The sequence below is a fragment of the Babylonia areolata genome, chromosome 4, assembly GCF_041734735.1.
Source record: "Babylonia areolata isolate BAREFJ2019XMU chromosome 4, ASM4173473v1, whole genome shotgun sequence".
NCBI lineage: Eukaryota > Metazoa > Mollusca > Gastropoda > Neogastropoda > Buccinidae > Babylonia > Babylonia areolata.
In genome coordinates this window covers 14747589-14766736 of record NC_134879.1, presented here as the reverse complement: position 1 = coordinate 14766736, position 19148 = coordinate 14747589, and the positions used below count along the sequence as shown (strand labels likewise).

General features: G+C 41.9%; 1 protein-coding gene across 1 annotated transcript in view; it reads left to right on the top strand.

Moving 5' to 3' along the window:
• The window catches only part of LOC143280888 (spectrin beta chain, non-erythrocytic 5-like), a 355560-nt gene that overhangs the window by 271456 nt on the left and 64956 nt on the right, over positions 1 to 19148 (top strand). Inside the window, exons 52-63 of the mRNA XM_076585640.1 lie at positions 261 to 351; positions 1281 to 1436; positions 2190 to 2381; positions 3437 to 3523; positions 5531 to 5649; positions 7560 to 7788; positions 9245 to 9366; positions 10262 to 10322; positions 12461 to 12562; positions 13088 to 13276; positions 14502 to 14579; positions 16118 to 16381. Of these exons, the coding sequence (XP_076441755.1) occupies positions 261 to 351; positions 1281 to 1436; positions 2190 to 2381; positions 3437 to 3523; positions 5531 to 5649; positions 7560 to 7788; positions 9245 to 9366; positions 10262 to 10322; positions 12461 to 12562; positions 13088 to 13276; positions 14502 to 14579; positions 16118 to 16381 (1690 nt within the window). The remainder of the gene's footprint in view (positions 1 to 260; positions 352 to 1280; positions 1437 to 2189; positions 2382 to 3436; positions 3524 to 5530; positions 5650 to 7559; positions 7789 to 9244; positions 9367 to 10261; positions 10323 to 12460; positions 12563 to 13087; positions 13277 to 14501; positions 14580 to 16117; positions 16382 to 19148) is intronic.

Below are 19148 nucleotides of genomic sequence, written 5' to 3'. Positions count from 1 at the left end.
AAAAGTTATGTGCATTTTATCATATCTGTGTGTCTGTTGGTTCATCTGTGTGTGCTTTGTGCAGTCATATGCGTTTGTGTGTTAGGCATGGTTGCTGCATGAGCTTTTATTTTCCTACATCTGTGTGCCTTTTGATCACATCCATGTATCTGTTAGTTCATGTGTGCGTGCTTTGTGCAGTCATATACAGTTTCTGTGTTATGCGTGGTTGCTGCATGATTTTCAAGGCCAGCTAAAATGTGCTGCCTGCCTGTTTCCAGGAGAAAGAACGTCCGTGCCCTGAGTACCAACAGGAAAACCACTTTGAATGATTCTTTGCTGTATGCTCAGTTCAACCGAGATGTTGTGGAGGTATGGACTTGAGGATCTTGTTGGATATTTATCCAGGGTGCCTCTGTTGTGTTGCCTCTCTCTTTTTGCTTTCTCTGCAACTGTCTGTCTGCGACTGTCTGTCTGTCTCTGTCTCTCTCTCCCCTCTCTCTCATCTTTTCATTCTGTTTCCTGTATTTCTGTTTATGTCTGTTCAGTCTGCATGTATTTTTGCTAATATCACTTGATAATAATGATGATAGTAAGGGAGAAAAGAAGAAGAAAGATAACAATTCTACACGCTTTAGTGTTGAGAGATAACCCAAATCACATTGATAATCGACACCGTTGTTTTTTTGTTCATCTCATTCATTACACACAAAATCAAACCACCCAAATGGGCCATACATCTCACACACTAAATTAAATTTCACAACTTGATTATAATGGGTAATGGTCTTTCATAATACGTACATACTTCCACAAAAATTCAGTGCACTCTGGACTAACTGTTCAATCCTGACGCATTAAATTGTTTCCAGCAAACATTTGGTCATAATCATTTAACGTGCCGAAATGGCATCGTATGGAAATGATAGTTGCAAATGTTGTATTGCAATGTTTGTTGTTTCGTCATTTTTTAGTGCAGCAGTCACACAAATATCTGACATGTAATCAACATTTAGTACATCTCCAATCCTTGTTCTTAACTACTGTTTATGGATGTGCCAGGTACTAAATAGATTAAAGCACATCTCTGTGGTTAATATTTACCTTTGAACATTTGCAGTTCTGCTTTACAGTGTATGTAAAGATTAAAGTATAAAGACTTCAGTTACAGTGGTCAGTAATTAAAAGAAATGGGGAAGAAACAAAGCAAACCTCACAGTTATTTCTTTGCTTTTATGTCCAAATTTTTTTTTGGGGGGGGGGAACAGTGATATCACACTGCCTTGTTGATGTGTGTATAGGCGGAAGGCTGGATCAACGACAAGCTGAAAACGGCATATGAGGACGACTTCAAGAATGTGGGTGACCTGATCGACAAGATGAAGAAACTGCAGAAACACCAAGCGTTTGAAGCCGAGATCATTGCCAACACAGATCGTATCAACAAGCTAAAAGAGGTACTGTGTCCTGTATGTGTCTGTCTTGTTTTGGAAATGTTTTTTTGGAAATACACCCCTTCAAAAGCCAGAAAATTTTGAATCGTTAAAAAGTGATATTTTTGTTTAAAAATATGCCAGCATTTTCCGCTATAATGTATGACAGTAAGATACTGTGGGAAAAAAGCCATGGTTCAGGGACGGTCACTATTATAGGAAAAACCTTCCATACTTTGCAAAATCTGTGTTCTTCTCAGGGATTTATTTCTCCTATCATGGATTACAGTCCCTAACACTCTTACGGTTGATTTGTTGCTAATAACCTTTTCATATATATATATATGAAAAGGTTATTAGCAACAAATCAACTGTAAGAGTATATATATATATATATGTCCAATCATAGATTTGTCATTGATAAGTTTTCATGGATATATATCTCTTACCAATGATTTGTCATGGTCTTTTATTTATATATGTATCTCTTACAGTGGATTCATCAGTAACACGCTTGTCTACCATCATGAAATTTGTCACAGTTTGTTCATGCACACATATCTCCTGTAAAGGATTTGTCTTTCTTTGATATATATATATATATATATATATATATATATATATATATCTCCAGTTACAAATTATCCATATCATCATCATCATTATTAGTACATTGTAAAACGCTTAGAGCTTGGTCTACGACTGAGGATAGGCACTGTATAGGTATCCACATCATCGTCATCATTAGAAACACGTGTTCTTTTCGCTGCACGACAGCTGGGTGAGCTGCTGATCCGGAAAAACCACCCAGCCAAGGGGGAGATAAGTCAGCAGGTGAAGCGGCTGATGTCCAAGTGGCAGGAGCTGCTGCAGGCCTCTAACAACCGTGGCAAGGGCCTGGAGGAGGCTCGTGACATCCTCGAGTTCAACGAGCAGGTGGACAAGGTGGAGACGTGGATCAGAGAAAAGGTGTGTGGGGTGTGGGTGTGGGTTTTTTGTTGTTGTTGTGTGTTGTGGGAGTTGAGTTTGTGTGTGTGTGTGTGGTGTTGGTGGGTGTGTGGTGTAGTTTAGGGGTGAGTTGGGGTTGGGGGTGGGGAAGGTGAGTGTGGAATTTTGCCATTGTGTCTCTACAGTGTGTGTGTGTGTGTGGGAAAAGTGTGTGTATGAGTCTTCGTCATTCACGATGGACCTACATGATGTGTGTGTGTGTGTGTGTGGCGTGAGTGAGTGTCTGGTGGTGTGGTTGAGGGGTGAGGGGTTGGGTGGGGGGGAGGTGAGTGTGGTGTGTGGCCATTTTGTCTCTGCAGTGTGGTGTGTGTGTGTGTGTGTATGTAATGGGAAAAGTGTGTGTACAAGTCTTCATCATTCACGATGGACTTACATGAGTGTGTGTGTAGTGTGGGTGAGTATCTGGTATGGGTGAGGGGGGCAGGAGGGGGCGAGGGGGATAGGTGAGTGTGGAGTGTGTGGCCGTAGTGTCTGTGCAGTGTGTGTGGTAAATGTGTGTGTACAAGTCTTTGTCATTCACGATGGACTTACATGATGAGTGTGTGTGTGTGTGTGTTAAAAAGAGTGGGTGAGAGTGAGAAAGAGGGAAGGTTTTATATGTTTCTGATCATGATTTTGTAATGGCCTTCTGTGTGTGTCTGTTTAGTGGGTGTGTCTGAGTAATTTTGTAATTAGTAGTGTGTCTGTGTGTGTCTGTTTAGTGTGTGTGTGTCTTGAGTAATTTTGTAATAGTGTGTGTGTGTAGTGTGTGTTTCTGTGTAGTGTATGTATTAAGTTTGTGTGTATGTATGGGAAAATGTTGGTCTGAGTGAGAAAGACAGAGGGTTTTTGTGCGAGACTGATCATATATTATTGTATGTGCATCGCTGTCCTTGACCTTTCAGACAAGGGAAAAGGTTGTAAGGTTGATTATCTCCTTTGCATAATCCGTTTTGATGACTCATCATTACAACACTCTTCCATGACATGAACAAGATGTGAGATATTGATCGGCAATGACTTTTGTGGGTGCTCAGGAACTGCTGGTTAGCCAGAATGACCTGGGCCGAGACTACGAGCATTGCCTGGAGCTTCAGAAGAAAGCCAACGACCAAGAATCGGCAGTAAGTGACTGACTGTCTGTCTTATCACCTGGCTTCAGGAATGAGAAGTCACAGCGTTTTTCGACGGGCGTGATAGCCGAGTGGTTAAAGCGTTGGACTGTCAATCTGAGGGTCCCGGGTTCGAATCACGGTGACGACACCTGGTGGGTAAAGGGTGGAGATTTTTACGATCTCCCAGGTCAACATATGTACAGACCTGCTTAGTGCCTGAACCCCCTTCGTGTGTATATGCAAGCAGAAGATCAAATACGCACGTTAAAGATCCTGTAATCCATGTCAGCGTTCGGTGGGTTATGGAAACAAGAACATACCCAGCATGCACACCCCCGAAAACGGAGTATGGCTGCCTACGTGGCGGGGTAAAAACGGTCATACACGTAAAAGCCCACTTGTGTGCATACGAGTGAACGCAGAAGAAGAAGAAGAAGAAGACGGTGTTTTTCAGTAGTATGCAAAAATGATGATGAAAAAATAATTCACACACACACACACACACACACACACAAAAATTCACAAGCCCACATTCCTTCTGTTGTTGACGATTAATTTGAAGGGTAGAGAAGACGTTTGTAGGATTTGTGGGATTTGCTGGTGTTATTTACACGGATAATAATTTGCAATAAACAACGACAAAAATGCGTTAATCATTTCTGCGACCACACACCCACACCCACACACTGTCTGTCTGTCTGTCTATCTGCTGGTTGCTACTATCTTTTCACCCAGCCGTACCCTATTGTAAATTGCATAAAGCTTCAAGAATATGCACTATAGTAAGACGACGTCTTAAATAAATAGATAAATAAGTTACCGTTACATGTGTTCTGGCCCTTCCCCTCTCTGCGTCTGCCCACCATGCATTCCTTACCATTATCCTCTGTCATTTTCCTATCACCCTTACCATGTCATCTCGTTCATGTAAGCAACAGCCAAATGGCTAGTATGTTGGACGTTCAATCTCATGACCCTGGGTTGAATTCCGGTATCTGTTCCTGGTATGTTAAGGGTGGGGGATTTTCTGATCTTCCAGGTCAACATAGAAATGTGCAGATCCGCCAGTGCGTTAACTCACTCCGGACAAATAGTTCTCTCCCTTGCTTTTCCCTACAGATGACCCAATTGTTAGGGTTAGGGAAAAAATCACAAAAAATGCAAAACATAAAGTAACTGAATGAAACTCACTGTACTTCACCCTCTGACCCCTCTCCTCACGTCGTGTGAACACCCATCCCCCTCCCTCTTCACTGCTCTCAGAAGCTGAATCACAATCAGTACCTACTGGCCAGTAGCTTTCTTCACTGCAGATACTTTATTCAACGTCTTCATCATCCTCGTCAATGTCAAAACTTTCAGTTTGAAGCATTTCAGTAACTTCAGCAGCGGTAAAAGCAGCTGTCATGATCTAGTTTGCTCCAAAAATTTCCACTTGTAACGCCTGCGACGCCATTTTTGATACGTATGCAGATTAGCTTGTCATGTGGGGTCCTGAACTCGCTGGTTTGCTGGTTTGTTACGGAATCTCATGAAGAAACTGTCCATTCGACCTCCTGACGCAATAGTCGATTGGTTAAAGTGTTGGACTTTCAATCTGAGGGTCCCGGGTTCGAATCACGGTGACGGCGCCTGGTAGGTAAAGGGTGGAGATTTTTCCCATCTCCCAGGTCAACACATGTGCAGACCTGCTAGTGCCTGAACCCCCTTTGTGTGTATATGCAAGCAGAATATCAAATACGCACATTAAAGATCCTGCAATCCATGTCAGCATTCAGTGGGGTATGGAAACAAGAGCACACCCAGCATGAACACCCCCGAAAGCGGAGTATGGCTGCCTACATGGCGGGGTAAAAACAGTCATACACGTAAAATCCCACTCGTGTGCATACGAGTGAACGTAGGAGTTGCAGCCCACGAACGCAGAAGAAGAAGAAACCCATGAATGAATGAATGCAGAATGAACGAAATCTCATCGCTGTCTTTTGTACAATGTATCATGTTTTCTCCTCCAAGGGTATCACGGTGGACGAACAAAGGATACAGGCCATCAACGCTCTGGCTGACAAACTGATTTCACAAGGTCGCACAGACACCAACCAGGTGAAGGAGAAACGGGCGAACATGAACCAGAAGTGAGTTTCTCTTCTTTGTGTGTGTGTGTCTGCTTTTTTTTTGCTTTTTTTTCGCTAGCCAGCGGGACAGAGGGGAGGTTACCTACTTCCGGGAGGTTATCGGCCGTAGTTTCGTTTTCTCCGCATAGGCGGATAGTAGTTTGCACAGGACAGGAATGTCAGACCCCTGCCGGAGTCTGCACTAGTTGTGTCACGGTAAGTATGTTATTTAAACGTAATTTTAGATAGAAAATTTCCTATTTTATTTATTTATTTATCTATTTATTTATTTTATTTTCATTATTATTATTTTTATTTATTTATTTATTTATTTCTAATTATATTATTATTATTTATTATTTTTATTGTTTTATTTTATTTTTTATTAAAAAAAAAAAAAATTATTTTATTTTTTTTTCTCAAGGCCTGACAAAGCACATTGGGTTACGCTGCTGGTCAGGCATCTGCTTGGCAGATGTGGTGTAGCATATATGGATTTGTCCGAACGCAGTAACTTCTCTTTGAGCTGCTGAAACTGAAACTGTGTGTGTGTGTGCGTGTGTGTGCTTGTTTGTGTGTGTTTGTGTGTGTTTGCCTGTTTTATCTGTTTGTTTAAATGATATATATATATATATATATTCACGAACAGCATTGATGTCATGGTTTGACAGGAAAATCATTAAGTGACAAAGAATAGTGGATGTGTAAATAATGTGTATGTAGAATTTTGGTTCTTCAGTTCTTTTGCATTCTGAAAACCAGTCCTGTCAGTTTTTTTGTTTTTTTTTTGTTTAAGAAGAAAGAAAAGAGGTGGTATTCAAGCACACCGCTATCCTTCACCCACACCCCCACATGCACAGATATACTTTGATGCCTCCACACACTGAACGTATACATTGACACTTTCATACACATCATACACTTACACAAAGTAATACATAAGAACTCACTATCTATTAAAATGAACCACCTTACTACCTAGCACTAGAATTAAAACCCATTGACAGCATTTGGCTACCTCACTGCCTACTTGAATTCCATCTTATCAACAGTATAACATAATTTTCATTTCAACTTCTGATGTTTTGTCACTTCATTACTACAAAGCTGTATATCACTGAGCAGTTCACCATTTTACACTGTCACTCATAGTCTGTGTGTGTGTTTGTGAGCTTGAGTGCGTGTGTGAGTGTGTGTGTGTGTGCATGCATGTCTGTGTGTGTGTGTGTGTGTGTGTGTGTGTGTGCATTCTTGTGAGCTTCGTGTCTGACTGGCGTATTCTTGAAAAGCACTTTTAGTGGTTTCAAAGAGCTGTTTAAAATTTTAGTAAATGTACTATTCTCATCGTTATTATTGTTTGTTTTACAATTGCCATCATCGCACATGAAAAGGTTTGAGAGCACTATATGAATGTACCATTATCAATATTATAATTATTTATTATTACTTTCAGTTTTATCTTCTTCTTCTTCTGCGCTTGTGGGCTGCAACTCCAGCATTCACTCGTATGTATATGAGTGGGCTTTGACGTGTATGACCGTTTTTACCCTGCCATGTAGGCAGCCATACTCTGCTTTCAGAGGTGTGCATGCTGGGTATGTTCTTGTTTCCATAACCCACCGAACACTGACATGGATTACAGGATCTTTAACGTGCAAATTTGATCTTCTGCTTGTGTATACACACGAAGGGGGTTCAGGTACTAAGCAGGTCTGCACATATGTTGACCTGGGAGATCAGAAAAATCTCCACCCTTAACCCACCAGGCGCCGTCACCGAGATTCGAACCCGGAACCCTCAGATTGAAAGTCCAACGCTTTAACCACTCGGCTGTTGCGCCCGTCAGTTTTATCTTCATTTCTATTATCCTTATCACTACCATGAACTGAATGTTATCATCATCACACACACACACACCTCTTGCCACACAGATGGAAGAACCTGCATGGTGACCTGAACGACTACAAGTCTCGCTTGGCAGCTGCCTTGGAGATCCACGCCTTCAACCGTGACGTGAACGACATCAACGAGAGGATCTCGGAAAAGGCCAACCTGCTGTCTGTGGACGATCTGGGCAAAGACCTGGCTGCTGTTCAGGCCCTGCAGAGAAAACAGGAGGAGGTGGAGCGCGACATGACTGCCCTTCAGAACCAGTTGGAGGTCAGGGTTCGGTGGTTTTCAGTCTCGGTTTTGGTTTTTGATTAAGCGGGTGTCAAAGCTTGTGGAGTGATCCATATATACTACCGCACATCTGCATAATTTTTTTTTTTTTTTTTTTTTACAAATTTTATCCCACAGCCGCAGCTCCCTTGGACCAGCAGACCACTGCAGTAAAAAGTTGGGTTGTTCACTAAAACGGCGAAAATCGATGGAGAATTGCTGATTTAATTGGTCAGACAATGCTTCATTTTCATGCTTCCAGAATCAGTAAATGGCTCAGTTTAGAATGCGAACTGTACCATGCAAGAATAAACGAAATTTGAATAGTGTTATTGGTACGAGAATACTCATACCAGGTCCACAGAGGAAGTAATTATGGTATGAGTTAACTCGTACATGGAGCAGAATGAGTTAAGCACCCTCAGATGTCTGATCGACACATAAACCCAGTGCACTGGTCTGGCCTTGAGGCCAGGATTCTGTAGTTGGGTGTAGCCTTCCTGAATTGTTTGCTGTTTTGTGTTCAGCTAATCAATTATGCCATCGGTGCAACATGATGATTGTGATAATTTTGAGAGTATGTTAAAAATGTAGAGGGGGGGGGGAGGGGCAGGGGGGGATTTAAACAGTTGTTTGCTAATTTGTTGCTTCTTTATTGGCTTCTTTGTCTTGTTCACAGTGTGATTGATAATTTATAGTTGTCCTTAACAATCGTCTTGAAAAAAAAAAAAAATTCTTACAGACATGCTAAAGGTTTTTGGTGACTTTGCAGAAAAATAAAAGAAATGATAGTGTATTAATTATATGTACATGTATTAATGCAGAATCAGAAAATGGTGAGAAAGTCACTTTCAGTGTGTATATTCTATTGTTGCAGAGAAACCAGAAGTAGTTGACATCTGAGAATTTTGCAAACAGGCTGTGGAAGATGACTTCTTTGTCACAGAACATTATTCAGCCGTCCTTCTTTAAAACTTCTGTCATAACATGTCCTTAAGCTCTTGCAACATGTGTAGTGGAAGTAGCAGGTTTGTTAGTGTTTGTGTGAAGTATAGCGAAAGATCTGAATGAATATGTATTTAATGTATCTTTGTGTAATGAAGTGCAGTTGAAAAATTTGGATATGAAAATTAAAAGATTTTAATGAAAGAATTAACAGCTGTATCTATGTGTTTTGAAGCGTGATAAGAAAACTTGGAAATATAGTTAAAAGATTTGAATGAAAGTGTATCTGTACCTGCATGTTATATGATACAGAATCACAAAAATGTATCATTTGCTTCTTTATGTAATGATGCGGAATCTCAAAATTTGGTCACAGTTTGGTGTTATATGTGTTTGGTAAAGAAAAAATTCAGTCTGTTTTTGAAAAGGTGTGGAAAGAGTATGGAATTTAGTTTGGTCACATCTGTGAGAACCGTGTGTGTTAAGTACCCACCGTGTGCTGTGTCACCAGAAACTGGAGACGCACGCCAGCAAGCTGGGCCACAAGTACAGGGACAGGGCCAGAGACATCGAACTGAAGAAACAGGAGGCTGAGGACAACTGGGAGAAGCTGGAAGAACTGGCCGACGCCAGGTGTGTGTGTGTGTGTGTGTTGTGTCTCTTGTAGTCACCTGACTTCTGGTGTCAGAGAGACAGGTGCTGCAACGTTTGACTTTCAGTCTGTGGGTTCTGGGTTAGAATCCAGTCCTTTAGGGTTGGCTGGGTTTAAAGCAACATATTTTGATTGGGGTTCGAATCCTGGTCACGGTGGCTGTTGGGTTTAGGGTGGAGATTCTTCCAATCTCGCAGGGCAACAGATGTGCAGACTTGCTTGTGCCCAAAGCCCCTTCATATGCATGTGCATGCAGAGGATTGAATATGCATACCAAAGACCCTGTGATCCATGGCAACATTCATTGGATTATGGAAACAGTCCAAGAACATTCCCAGCATGGACACATGAAGAAAGGCGTGTGGCTGCATATGTACATGGCGGGGCAAAAACTGTCATGCATGTAGAAATTAATTAGTATGTAAGAATTGAGCTAAATCTGTTTGTGACAAGACATGATCTGATATCAGGAAAGTTCATTGGGGTACATGAAAATGTTATGTACTTCATGTAAATAATAAGAAACATAAAACACATTTCACATTGTGCTCACAATAAATATGACATTACTAAGTGTTGATTGATCCATTGCCATTATGCAGCAGCTGAAATTTTCCATTGTTAACTAGCCACAAAAAACTGCAAGGTTATTAAATGCATTGTAATTAATTAAAGTTTTTAATACAAAGTATTAATAACAAGCTATGTAAAGATAAATATTTGTAAATGGTAATGTCAGTTTATGCATGATTCTATGGCAGGAGTAGTTTTTGTCATGATTCTGTGGCAATTTGTACAAGTCCTTTCACGCTTTGAGATGAGAGAAATGGTCACGTCTTCATTGTTTTTGTTGCTGTTTTTGTTTTTTTATTCCAGGAAAGCCAAGCTGCAGGAATCATACCAGCTGCAGAAATTCTTAACGGAAGGCCAGGAACTGGTGAGTTATTTGTTGTGAGGGTTTGTTTGGTTGTGAGGACATGGTCGGGGTGGCTGCTCATTGTGGCTGTAGACAGCTATTTATGTTCACTGCAGCCAAGAAAGAAAATAGCATTCTTTAACTCACTCGGGACGACAGGTTTTCTCCCTTGCTTTTCCCCACAGATGGCCCATTTGTAAGGGTTTGGAAAAAAATTACAAAAAATACAGAGTAAGAAAATGAAACTTTCAGAACGGGTTTATTACATGTTGAGCTATTACATATAAAAAAAAAAAAAAATCAAATTTCTCATCTTATTTTTACAGTTTTGCCTTATGTAGAAAATAATGCCAATTTTTCACCCCCAATCACCATACCCATACTCACTTTCTGCATTAAATTCACTTTCTTCTTCGTCATCATCCACCTCTTCAATGTCCGACCCTTCAGTTTGTAGCATTTCAAGTACTTCAGCAACACTAAAACATTGCCGTCGCTGCCTTGTTCGCTCCACACATGGCAGGCTGGCCAGTCATACCATTGGATTGTGGAGTGACCCAGAATAGCGCACTCTGCTTGGCTAATCACAAAATCACGTGTACAGTGCGTGATGGATTTTTATTTCTTGAAAATGCTATTCCATTCCGTCGTCTGAAACCGAATACATTTTATGTAGGAATGCTCACGCATTCCTTCGTCCGGAGAGAGTTAACTCATTCACTGCAAAATTTCTGTGTGAGAAACGCTCCCCAGCACCAAATGTTTTAGATATGATACTCTCAGTCACAGGCTCCGGTTCATGTTAAAACAACAACATGGACTTGTTCACTTCAAACTCAGTCAGGGGGCAAAGGTGAGTCATTGTTCTCAGGCAGGGAAACTGGCTGCAGCTGTCAAGTTTTGTTGCAATGTGAAAAATAATTTTATCAGCATGACCCCTTGATGTCGACTGAAGTCGCCCATGGCGGTGAAATTTTCAGTTTCAGTTTCAGTAGCTCAAGGAGGCGTCACTGCATTTGGACAAATCCATATATGCTACACCACATCTGCCAAGCAGATGCCTGACCAGCAGCGTAACCCAACGCGCTTAGTCAGGCCTTGAGAAAAAAAAAAATCTTAACGGAAGGCCAGGAACTGGTGAGTTATTTGTTGTGAGGGTTTGTTTGGTTGTGAGGACACGGTCGGGGTGGCTGCTCATTGTGGCTGTAGACAGCTATTTATGTTCACTGCAGCCAAGAAAGAAATTAGCATTCTTTAACTCTTTCACTGCCAAGTTTCTGTTTGAGAAACGCTCCCCAGCGCCAAATGTTTCAGATATGATACTCTGTCACAGGCTCCTGTTCATGTTAAAACAACATGGACTTGTTCACTTCAAACTCAGTCAGGGGGCAAAGGTGAGTCATTGTTCTCAGGCAGGGAAACTGGCTGAAGCTGTCAAGTTTTGTTACAATGTGAAAAATAATCTTATTAGCATGACCCCTTGATGTCGACTGAAGTCGCCTATGGCGGTGAAAGTTTCAGTTTCAGTAGCTCAGGGAGGCGTCACTGCGTTCAGACAAATCCATATACGCTACACCACATCTGCCAAGCAGATGCCTGACCAGCAGCGTAACCCAACGCGCTTAGTCAGGCCTTGAGAAAAAAAAAAATCTTAACGGAAGGCCAGGAACTGGTGAGATATTTGTTGTGAGGGTTTGGTTGTGAGGACATGGTCAGGGTGGCTGCTCATTGTGGCTGTAGACAGCTATTTATGTTCACTGCAGCCAAGAAAGAAAACAGCATTCTTTAACTCTTTCACTGCAAAGTGCGGTGAAAGGGTTAAAGGCAGTGCAGCCTTCTTTTTGTGACACATTGAGTTCACAGTGCCAAGTGTTAGCACTCCTGATTGTACTTTGAAAATGATGATCCCCACCCTGGATCCGTTATCACAGCCTTGGATATTGACTTTGATGTTAGATTTTGTTTGTTTACCTCTTTTCCTTGTTCCATTGTTTCCACTTAGGTATTATCACTGCATGACGCTTCTTTGTTCTATGTCATCCAACCCCCCTAAAAAAAATTGGCACTTGATCTATATCATATCGTGATATTTTTGATTATTTGTATTTTAGACTAACTGGTTGAATGGATTGTATGTTTCATCCTGCGATGTATTACAGATCAACTGGTCAAACGACATGATTGGTCGAATGAACTCTGGTGACCTAGCTAAGGACGTGACTGAGGCAGAGAACCATCTTCAGATGCACCATGAACGCAAGGTAAAGGACTATACAGCTATAATAACAATAACAGACGAATGTAATCTCCCCATGAATACAAACATTTTGCAAAGAGATTTGCCATTGATATAGAAAGAAATAAGGGCAACAACTAAACAAGAATGGAAAAAGCAGCGATGATAACAATAAGACAAATGTGATTCCCCATGAATACAAAAAAAAGTTTGCAAAGAGATTGGCCATTCACATAGAAGCATTGTCCATGGCGTTCAAACAAACATTGACGTTTTCTTGACGTCTAACAATTACTGAAGCATGGTCTGCAAGGCATTCAAGAAGTGAACCAAAGTTTTCTCAACATTATACAGTTACTCAAGCATGGTTTAACAAGCATTCAAGCAGTTACCGACATTTTCTGACGTCTTACGATTACTTAAGCATAGTCTGAAACCCATTCAAACAGTGAACCGACGATTTCTTAACATCGTACAAATTACTGAAGCATGGTCTGCAAAGCATTGAAGCGTTGGACTGAAGTTTTCCTTGATGGTCGTGTGTGTGCAGGCGGAGATTGAGGGCCGCAAGTCTCACTTCTCCAGGGTCCGGGAGCAGGGCATGAACCTGGTGAACAACAAGCACTACGCCTCGGACGAGATCCAGAGGCTCATCAAGCAGCTGGACACCACCAAGCTGTCTCTCAGCGGGGCTTGGGACAAACGCAACCACCTCCTCACCCAGTGCCACGACCTGCAGGTGGGTGGTCCGACCGGTAACGTGCCTGACTAGGAACCTCCATGGGTTCAGGTCAGTGTGCCTGACTAGGAACCTCCATGGGTTCAGGTCAGTGTGCCTGACTAGGAACCTGTTTGTCCATGGGTTCAGGTCAGTGTGCCTGACTAGAAACCTATATTGTCCATGGGTTCAGGTCAGTGTGCCTGACTAGGAACCGATATTGTCCATGGGTTCAGGTCGGTATTCCTGACTAGGAACCTATATTGTCCATGGGTTCAGGTCAGTGTGCCTGACTAGGAACCTATATTGTCCATGGGTTCAGGTCAGTGTGCCTGACTAGGAACCTATATTGTCCATGGGTTCAGGTCAGTGTGCCTGACTAGGAACCTATATTGTCCATGGGTTCAGGTCGGTATTCCTGACTAGGAACCTGTTTGCCCATGGGTTCAGGTCAGTGTGCCTGACTAGGAACCTATATTGTCCATGGGTTCAGGTCAGTGTGCCTGACTAGGAACCTATATTGTCCATGGGTTCAGGTCGGTATTCCTGACTAGGAACCTATATTGTCCATGGGTTCAGGTCAGTGTGCCTGACTAGGAACCTATATTGTCCATGGGTTCAGGTCAGTGTGCCTGACTAGGAACCTATATTGTCCATGGGTTCAGGTCAGTGTGCCTGACTAGGAACCCATATTGTCCATGGGTTCAGGTCGGTATTCCTGACTAGGAACCTATATTGTCCATGGGTTCAGGTCAGTGTGCCTGACTAGGAACCTGTTTGTCCATGGGTTCAGGGTCAGTGTGCCTGACTAGGAACCTATTTTGTCCATCGGTTCAGGTCAGTGTGCCTGATTAGATGAAATAAAGAATGCAGAATCCACAAACATTGTATATTCTACTTGAAGTTATTGTTTATTTTCATGTGAATTTTGTTGTCATTGATGTTTCTTTTTTTTGTTGTTTTGTTTTTATTTAAAATTGGATTGTATGAGACTTAAGTATGTAGTCACGCAAACAGAAATAAAGGAAAGGTAGAAGAATATAATTAAGTGTTTTCATGAAGAGTTAACAAAATATAATACCTGAATTTGACAAGCTTTGCAGTTGTTGGAGATTCACGACTGATGTTTATGTTTAAAACATTTTTTTTTTTTATCATGTTAGAGATGTATCATTGCTGTTAGAGATCTGTGATTGGTGATTGTTGACCCTGTACTGATGTCATGGTGTGTGTGGGGGGTGTTCAGGTTTTCAAGGAAACGGCAGAACAGGCAGATAACTGGCTGGGCACTAAGGAGGCCTTCCTGGCCAACGAAGATGTTGGGGTTGGTGCAGTTTTTGACATTTTCCGTTTGTGTGTGTGTGTGACTCTTCCTGTGTGTGTGTGTGTGTGTGTATGTGTGCGTGCACGCTTTCATGCGGGCACGACGCGCATGTGTGACTGTGTTTGTGTGGATGAGTGTGTGTGTGCAATACATTGTAAACACAGGATTAGTCAAATGAGTTGAAACATTTTTGGTGATGTAGAAGGAAGAACATGTGGAGTGATGGCAACAGAAACAGTGAAATTGGAGAATGTGAGAGGATGAACTATGTAATGGAATAACAGGATGATATATTCGTTGATAACTACTCATCTTCAGTCTTTTTGATGTTAAATAACCATCTTTATTTCATATATTTGCTTCAGTCACATACAGTATGTATTTAACGAAGATGAGCGATTTGTTTTCATTTTGTTCAGCTTGTTAAAATGCTATCATTTGATGAACATGTTATTCATTTCATATATTTTTGTTCTGAAAGTGCTATCACTAATGAATATGTTATTTATGTTATATATCTTTGTTGTTGGGAAAACGCTATTGTTGTTGAACTTGTTATTTTATCTCATATATTTTAGTTGTTGAAATGCTATTCATAATGAAGATGTTATTTATTTCATATATATTTGTTGTTGAAATGCTGTATCATTAATGAACATGTGATTTATTTCATATATTAACTTCAGTCCCACACTCTTTGTCAACAAGGCTAAACGATTTGTTTTCATTACTTGTTTAATGGGCTTGTTGTTTATTTCATATATTTACCTCAGTCACACACTCTATGTCAATAAAACTAAATGATTTGTTTTCATTACTTGTTTAATGAGCATGTTATTCATTTCATATATTTACCTCAGTCACACACTCTATGTCAACAAAGCTAAATGATTTGTTTTCATCACTTGTTTAATGAGCATGTTATTCATTTCTTTTTTTTTTTTTATTTTTATTTTCATTTTTTTAACTTTAGTGACACGCTGTAATCTCAATAAAGCTAAATGATTCAGTTGTCTTCACTCGTTCACACTCCAGCACCATTTTATCAAACACAATTTTTGCCATGTTTCCAGAACATGCTTTAAAGTGTAGAGATCTCTGATCAAAAACCACAACGGCTTTGAGAAGATGGTATTTCTTCACTCGTTCACCATCCAGCACCATTTAATAAAACACAATTTTTTTGGCTTCAAGAAGAATCAGTAAAGCTAAATGATTTGTTTTCAATGCTCATTCACCTTCCAGTACCATTTCATCAAACACACATTTTTTGGCTGTGTTCCCAGAACACGACACTGTACAGTATTGAAAGCCTGATCTTTGAGGAGACAGTATTCCTTCACTCGTTCATCTTCCAGTACAACTTATCAAACACAATTTTTTGCCATGTTTCTAGAACACGCTTTAAAGTGTAGAGAGCCCGATGAAAAACTACAGCAGCTTTGAGAAGAATCATTAACGCTAGATGATTTGTTTTCATCACTCTTTCGCCTTCCAGAGCCATCATATCAAACACACATTTTTCGCTGTGTTTCCAGAACACACTATACAGCGTCGAAAGCCTGATCAAGAACCACAACGGCTTCGAGAAGACGGTTCGGGTGCAGGAGGACAGGATTGAGGAAATGAAGCAGTTCGCCAACGACCTGGTGAAGCAGAAGCACTACGCGACGGACGAGATCAAGTCTCGCTGCCAGGCGGTGCTGTCCCGCCGGGACAGGATGTGGGAGACGTCCAAGCAGCGCAGGAAGAAGCTGGACGACTCCAGGAACTACCAGCTGTTCCTGAGGAACCTGTACGAGGTGGGTCGTGAGTTTGTGTAGCGTTTTGTGTTCTTACACCAGTGCAGTGCGGTACAGATACAATACAATACAGTGCAATGCAGTACAATACACTGGATGGCTCAGGAACTACCAGCTGTTCCTGAAGAACCTGTACGAGGTGGGTCGTGAGTTTGTGTAGCGTTTTGTGTTCTTACACCAGTGCAGTGCAGTACAAATACAATGCAGTGCAATGCAGTACAATACAATACAATACAATACAATACAATACGAAACACTGGACGATTCCAAGAACTACCAGCTGTTCCTGAGGAACCTGTACGAGATGCGTCGTGAGTTTGTGTAGCGTTTTGCGTTCTAACACCAGTGCAGTGCGGTACAAATACAATACAATACAATACAATACAGTGCAATGCAGTACAATACAATACAATACACTGGATGGCTCAGGAACTACCAGCTGTTCCTGAGGAACCTGTACGAGGTGGGTGGGTTTGTGTTGCGTTTTGTGTTCTTACACCAGCGGGATGCCATGCAATACAGTGCAATGCAATGCAATGTGATGACTCCAGAAACTGCCAGCTGTTCCTGAGGAATCTGTACGCAGAAACTACCAGCTGTTCCTGAGGAATCTGTACGCTGTGGGTTGTGTACTGTTTGTGTTCTTACACCAACGTAATGCAATGCAATGCAATGCAATGCAATACAGTGCAGTCCAATACAGTACTCTGGATGACTCCAGAAACTACCAGCTGTTCCTGAGGAATCTGTACGAGGTGGGTGAGCTGTGTAGTGTTTGTGTTCTTACAACCAGTGGGATGCAATGCAACACAAAACAACACGATGCAATGCAATGCAATATGGTGGTGGTGGTGTGTCCATCGAGATCGATGATGACCATCGTTGTCATCCAGCTGGGGGATGGGGGGAGGGTGGTGGTGGGGTGGGGGGGAGGATGCTCATGAATCTATCTATGAATGCGCAGATGGCTGAATAGTCCAATCTGCGCACGGAATGTTCGCTGACAGTTGGGGCAGACAAAGACAGGCATATCATTGTCAGGGAGCTTGTTTGCCCGTGACTTTCTGGCCTGCCTCTTCTGAACAGCAGTCCTGTTGGCCTCGCACAACTTGGCGCCTTTGTGCACAGCAGCGTGCCATTTGTCACGGTCCACTGCAGATTCCTCCCAGGAGTCAGGGTTGATGTCAAACGCTTTCAGAGAGACTTTCAGAGTATCTCTGAAGCGCTTCTTCTGGCCTCCGTGTGATCTCTTCCCTTGTTGCAGTCAACGGTCAACGGTCAATGCAATATAATGACTCCAGGAACTACCAGATGTTCCTGAGGAATCTGTACGATGTGGGTTGTGTCGTGTTTGTTCCCACACCAGTGCGATGTGATGCAATGCAATGCAAAACAATATGATACAATACAATGCAATATAATGACTCCAGGAACTACCAGCTGTTCTCAGAAATCTGTATGAGGTGGGTAGGTAGAGTGGTGTTTGCGTTCTTACACCAATACAGTACAGTACAGTACAGTACATGGGGTGGTTTGAAGCGTACTCCTCTGTTTTGTTCCTGTCTTTGACCACTATTGACCTGTGTATTCTTTCCGATTACTTACACATTATTATGATTTATTGAACTATTTTGTGTTATTCATGGCCACAGTCAAATGATATGTTTGGAAGAAAATCTGCTTTTTGGTACAATATAGACTGTCAGATAAGATAAAAAATGCAGAGGCCACAAACACATAGTGTACGTAATGGAACTCTGAAAACAGTCTCGATGTTCATTTTTGAATGTTCACTGGCATCTGTATCTGACTTCACCTGTTGATGATCATTGCATATGTCGATTGGCCAATGAAATCGTTGGGCTCAGAGCTTGACCTCGTTTGACCTCAGAGTAATGTGTTTTGTGATTGGTCGAACCTCTCAAGGCTTTTAAGCCCTCACTGCATGAGAAAATGATCTGCAGTGGTCAGTGGCTGATTAATAGATGTTGGCAACTCTACTTCGGAGAGTCTTTGCTCCTCAAAAACTTTGACCCCAGCCTGGCTAGTTCTCCAGCTTAAGTTCTGCATGGATCCTCAACCTCCTCAACCTCAGGCCCATAACTACAAAGTAGTCGTTGGGGGAAGCCTGAGGACCGCAGACGCAACCTCCCTTCTCCATCTGTCTCTGTCGGCAGCCGCTGGCAGCAGCTCGCGTGTGTGGTGTCCGGTCCATTGTGTGATGTTCTCATGCCAGTTCTTCCGCTGTCTTCCTCTTCTTCTCCCGCCCTCGATGGTGCCTTGCATGATTGTTTTGGACAAGCTGGTGTGTCGAGTGTTGTGTCCAAACCATATCAGCTTGCATCTCTTTACAGTTGAAAGGAGAGGTTCCTGAGGTCCAGCAAGGTTCTCAATTCTGCTCCGTACATGTTCATTGGTCCTGTGCTCGATCCAGGGAATTTGAAGGAGCTTCCTCAGGCATTTGTTCTCGAAGGCCTGGATCTTCCTTTCAGTTTCGGCCGTCAGTGTCCATGCCTCTCAACCATACAGTACAATGGAGACTACCAGGGCTTTGTAGACTACAAAGCCCTGGTAGTCTCCATTGTACTGCATGGATCAGCCTTTGGGAAAAGCTTACTGCAACCAGAGCATGATATAAATGTATCTGGAAGTTATGAGACATTTTTCTGAACACTTTCCCCATCCTAGGTGGCTTTTGTTGACTATACAGTACACCGCCACAGACGACTTTTGTCGACATTGAAGGGTCATGTTGATAAGTCCATTT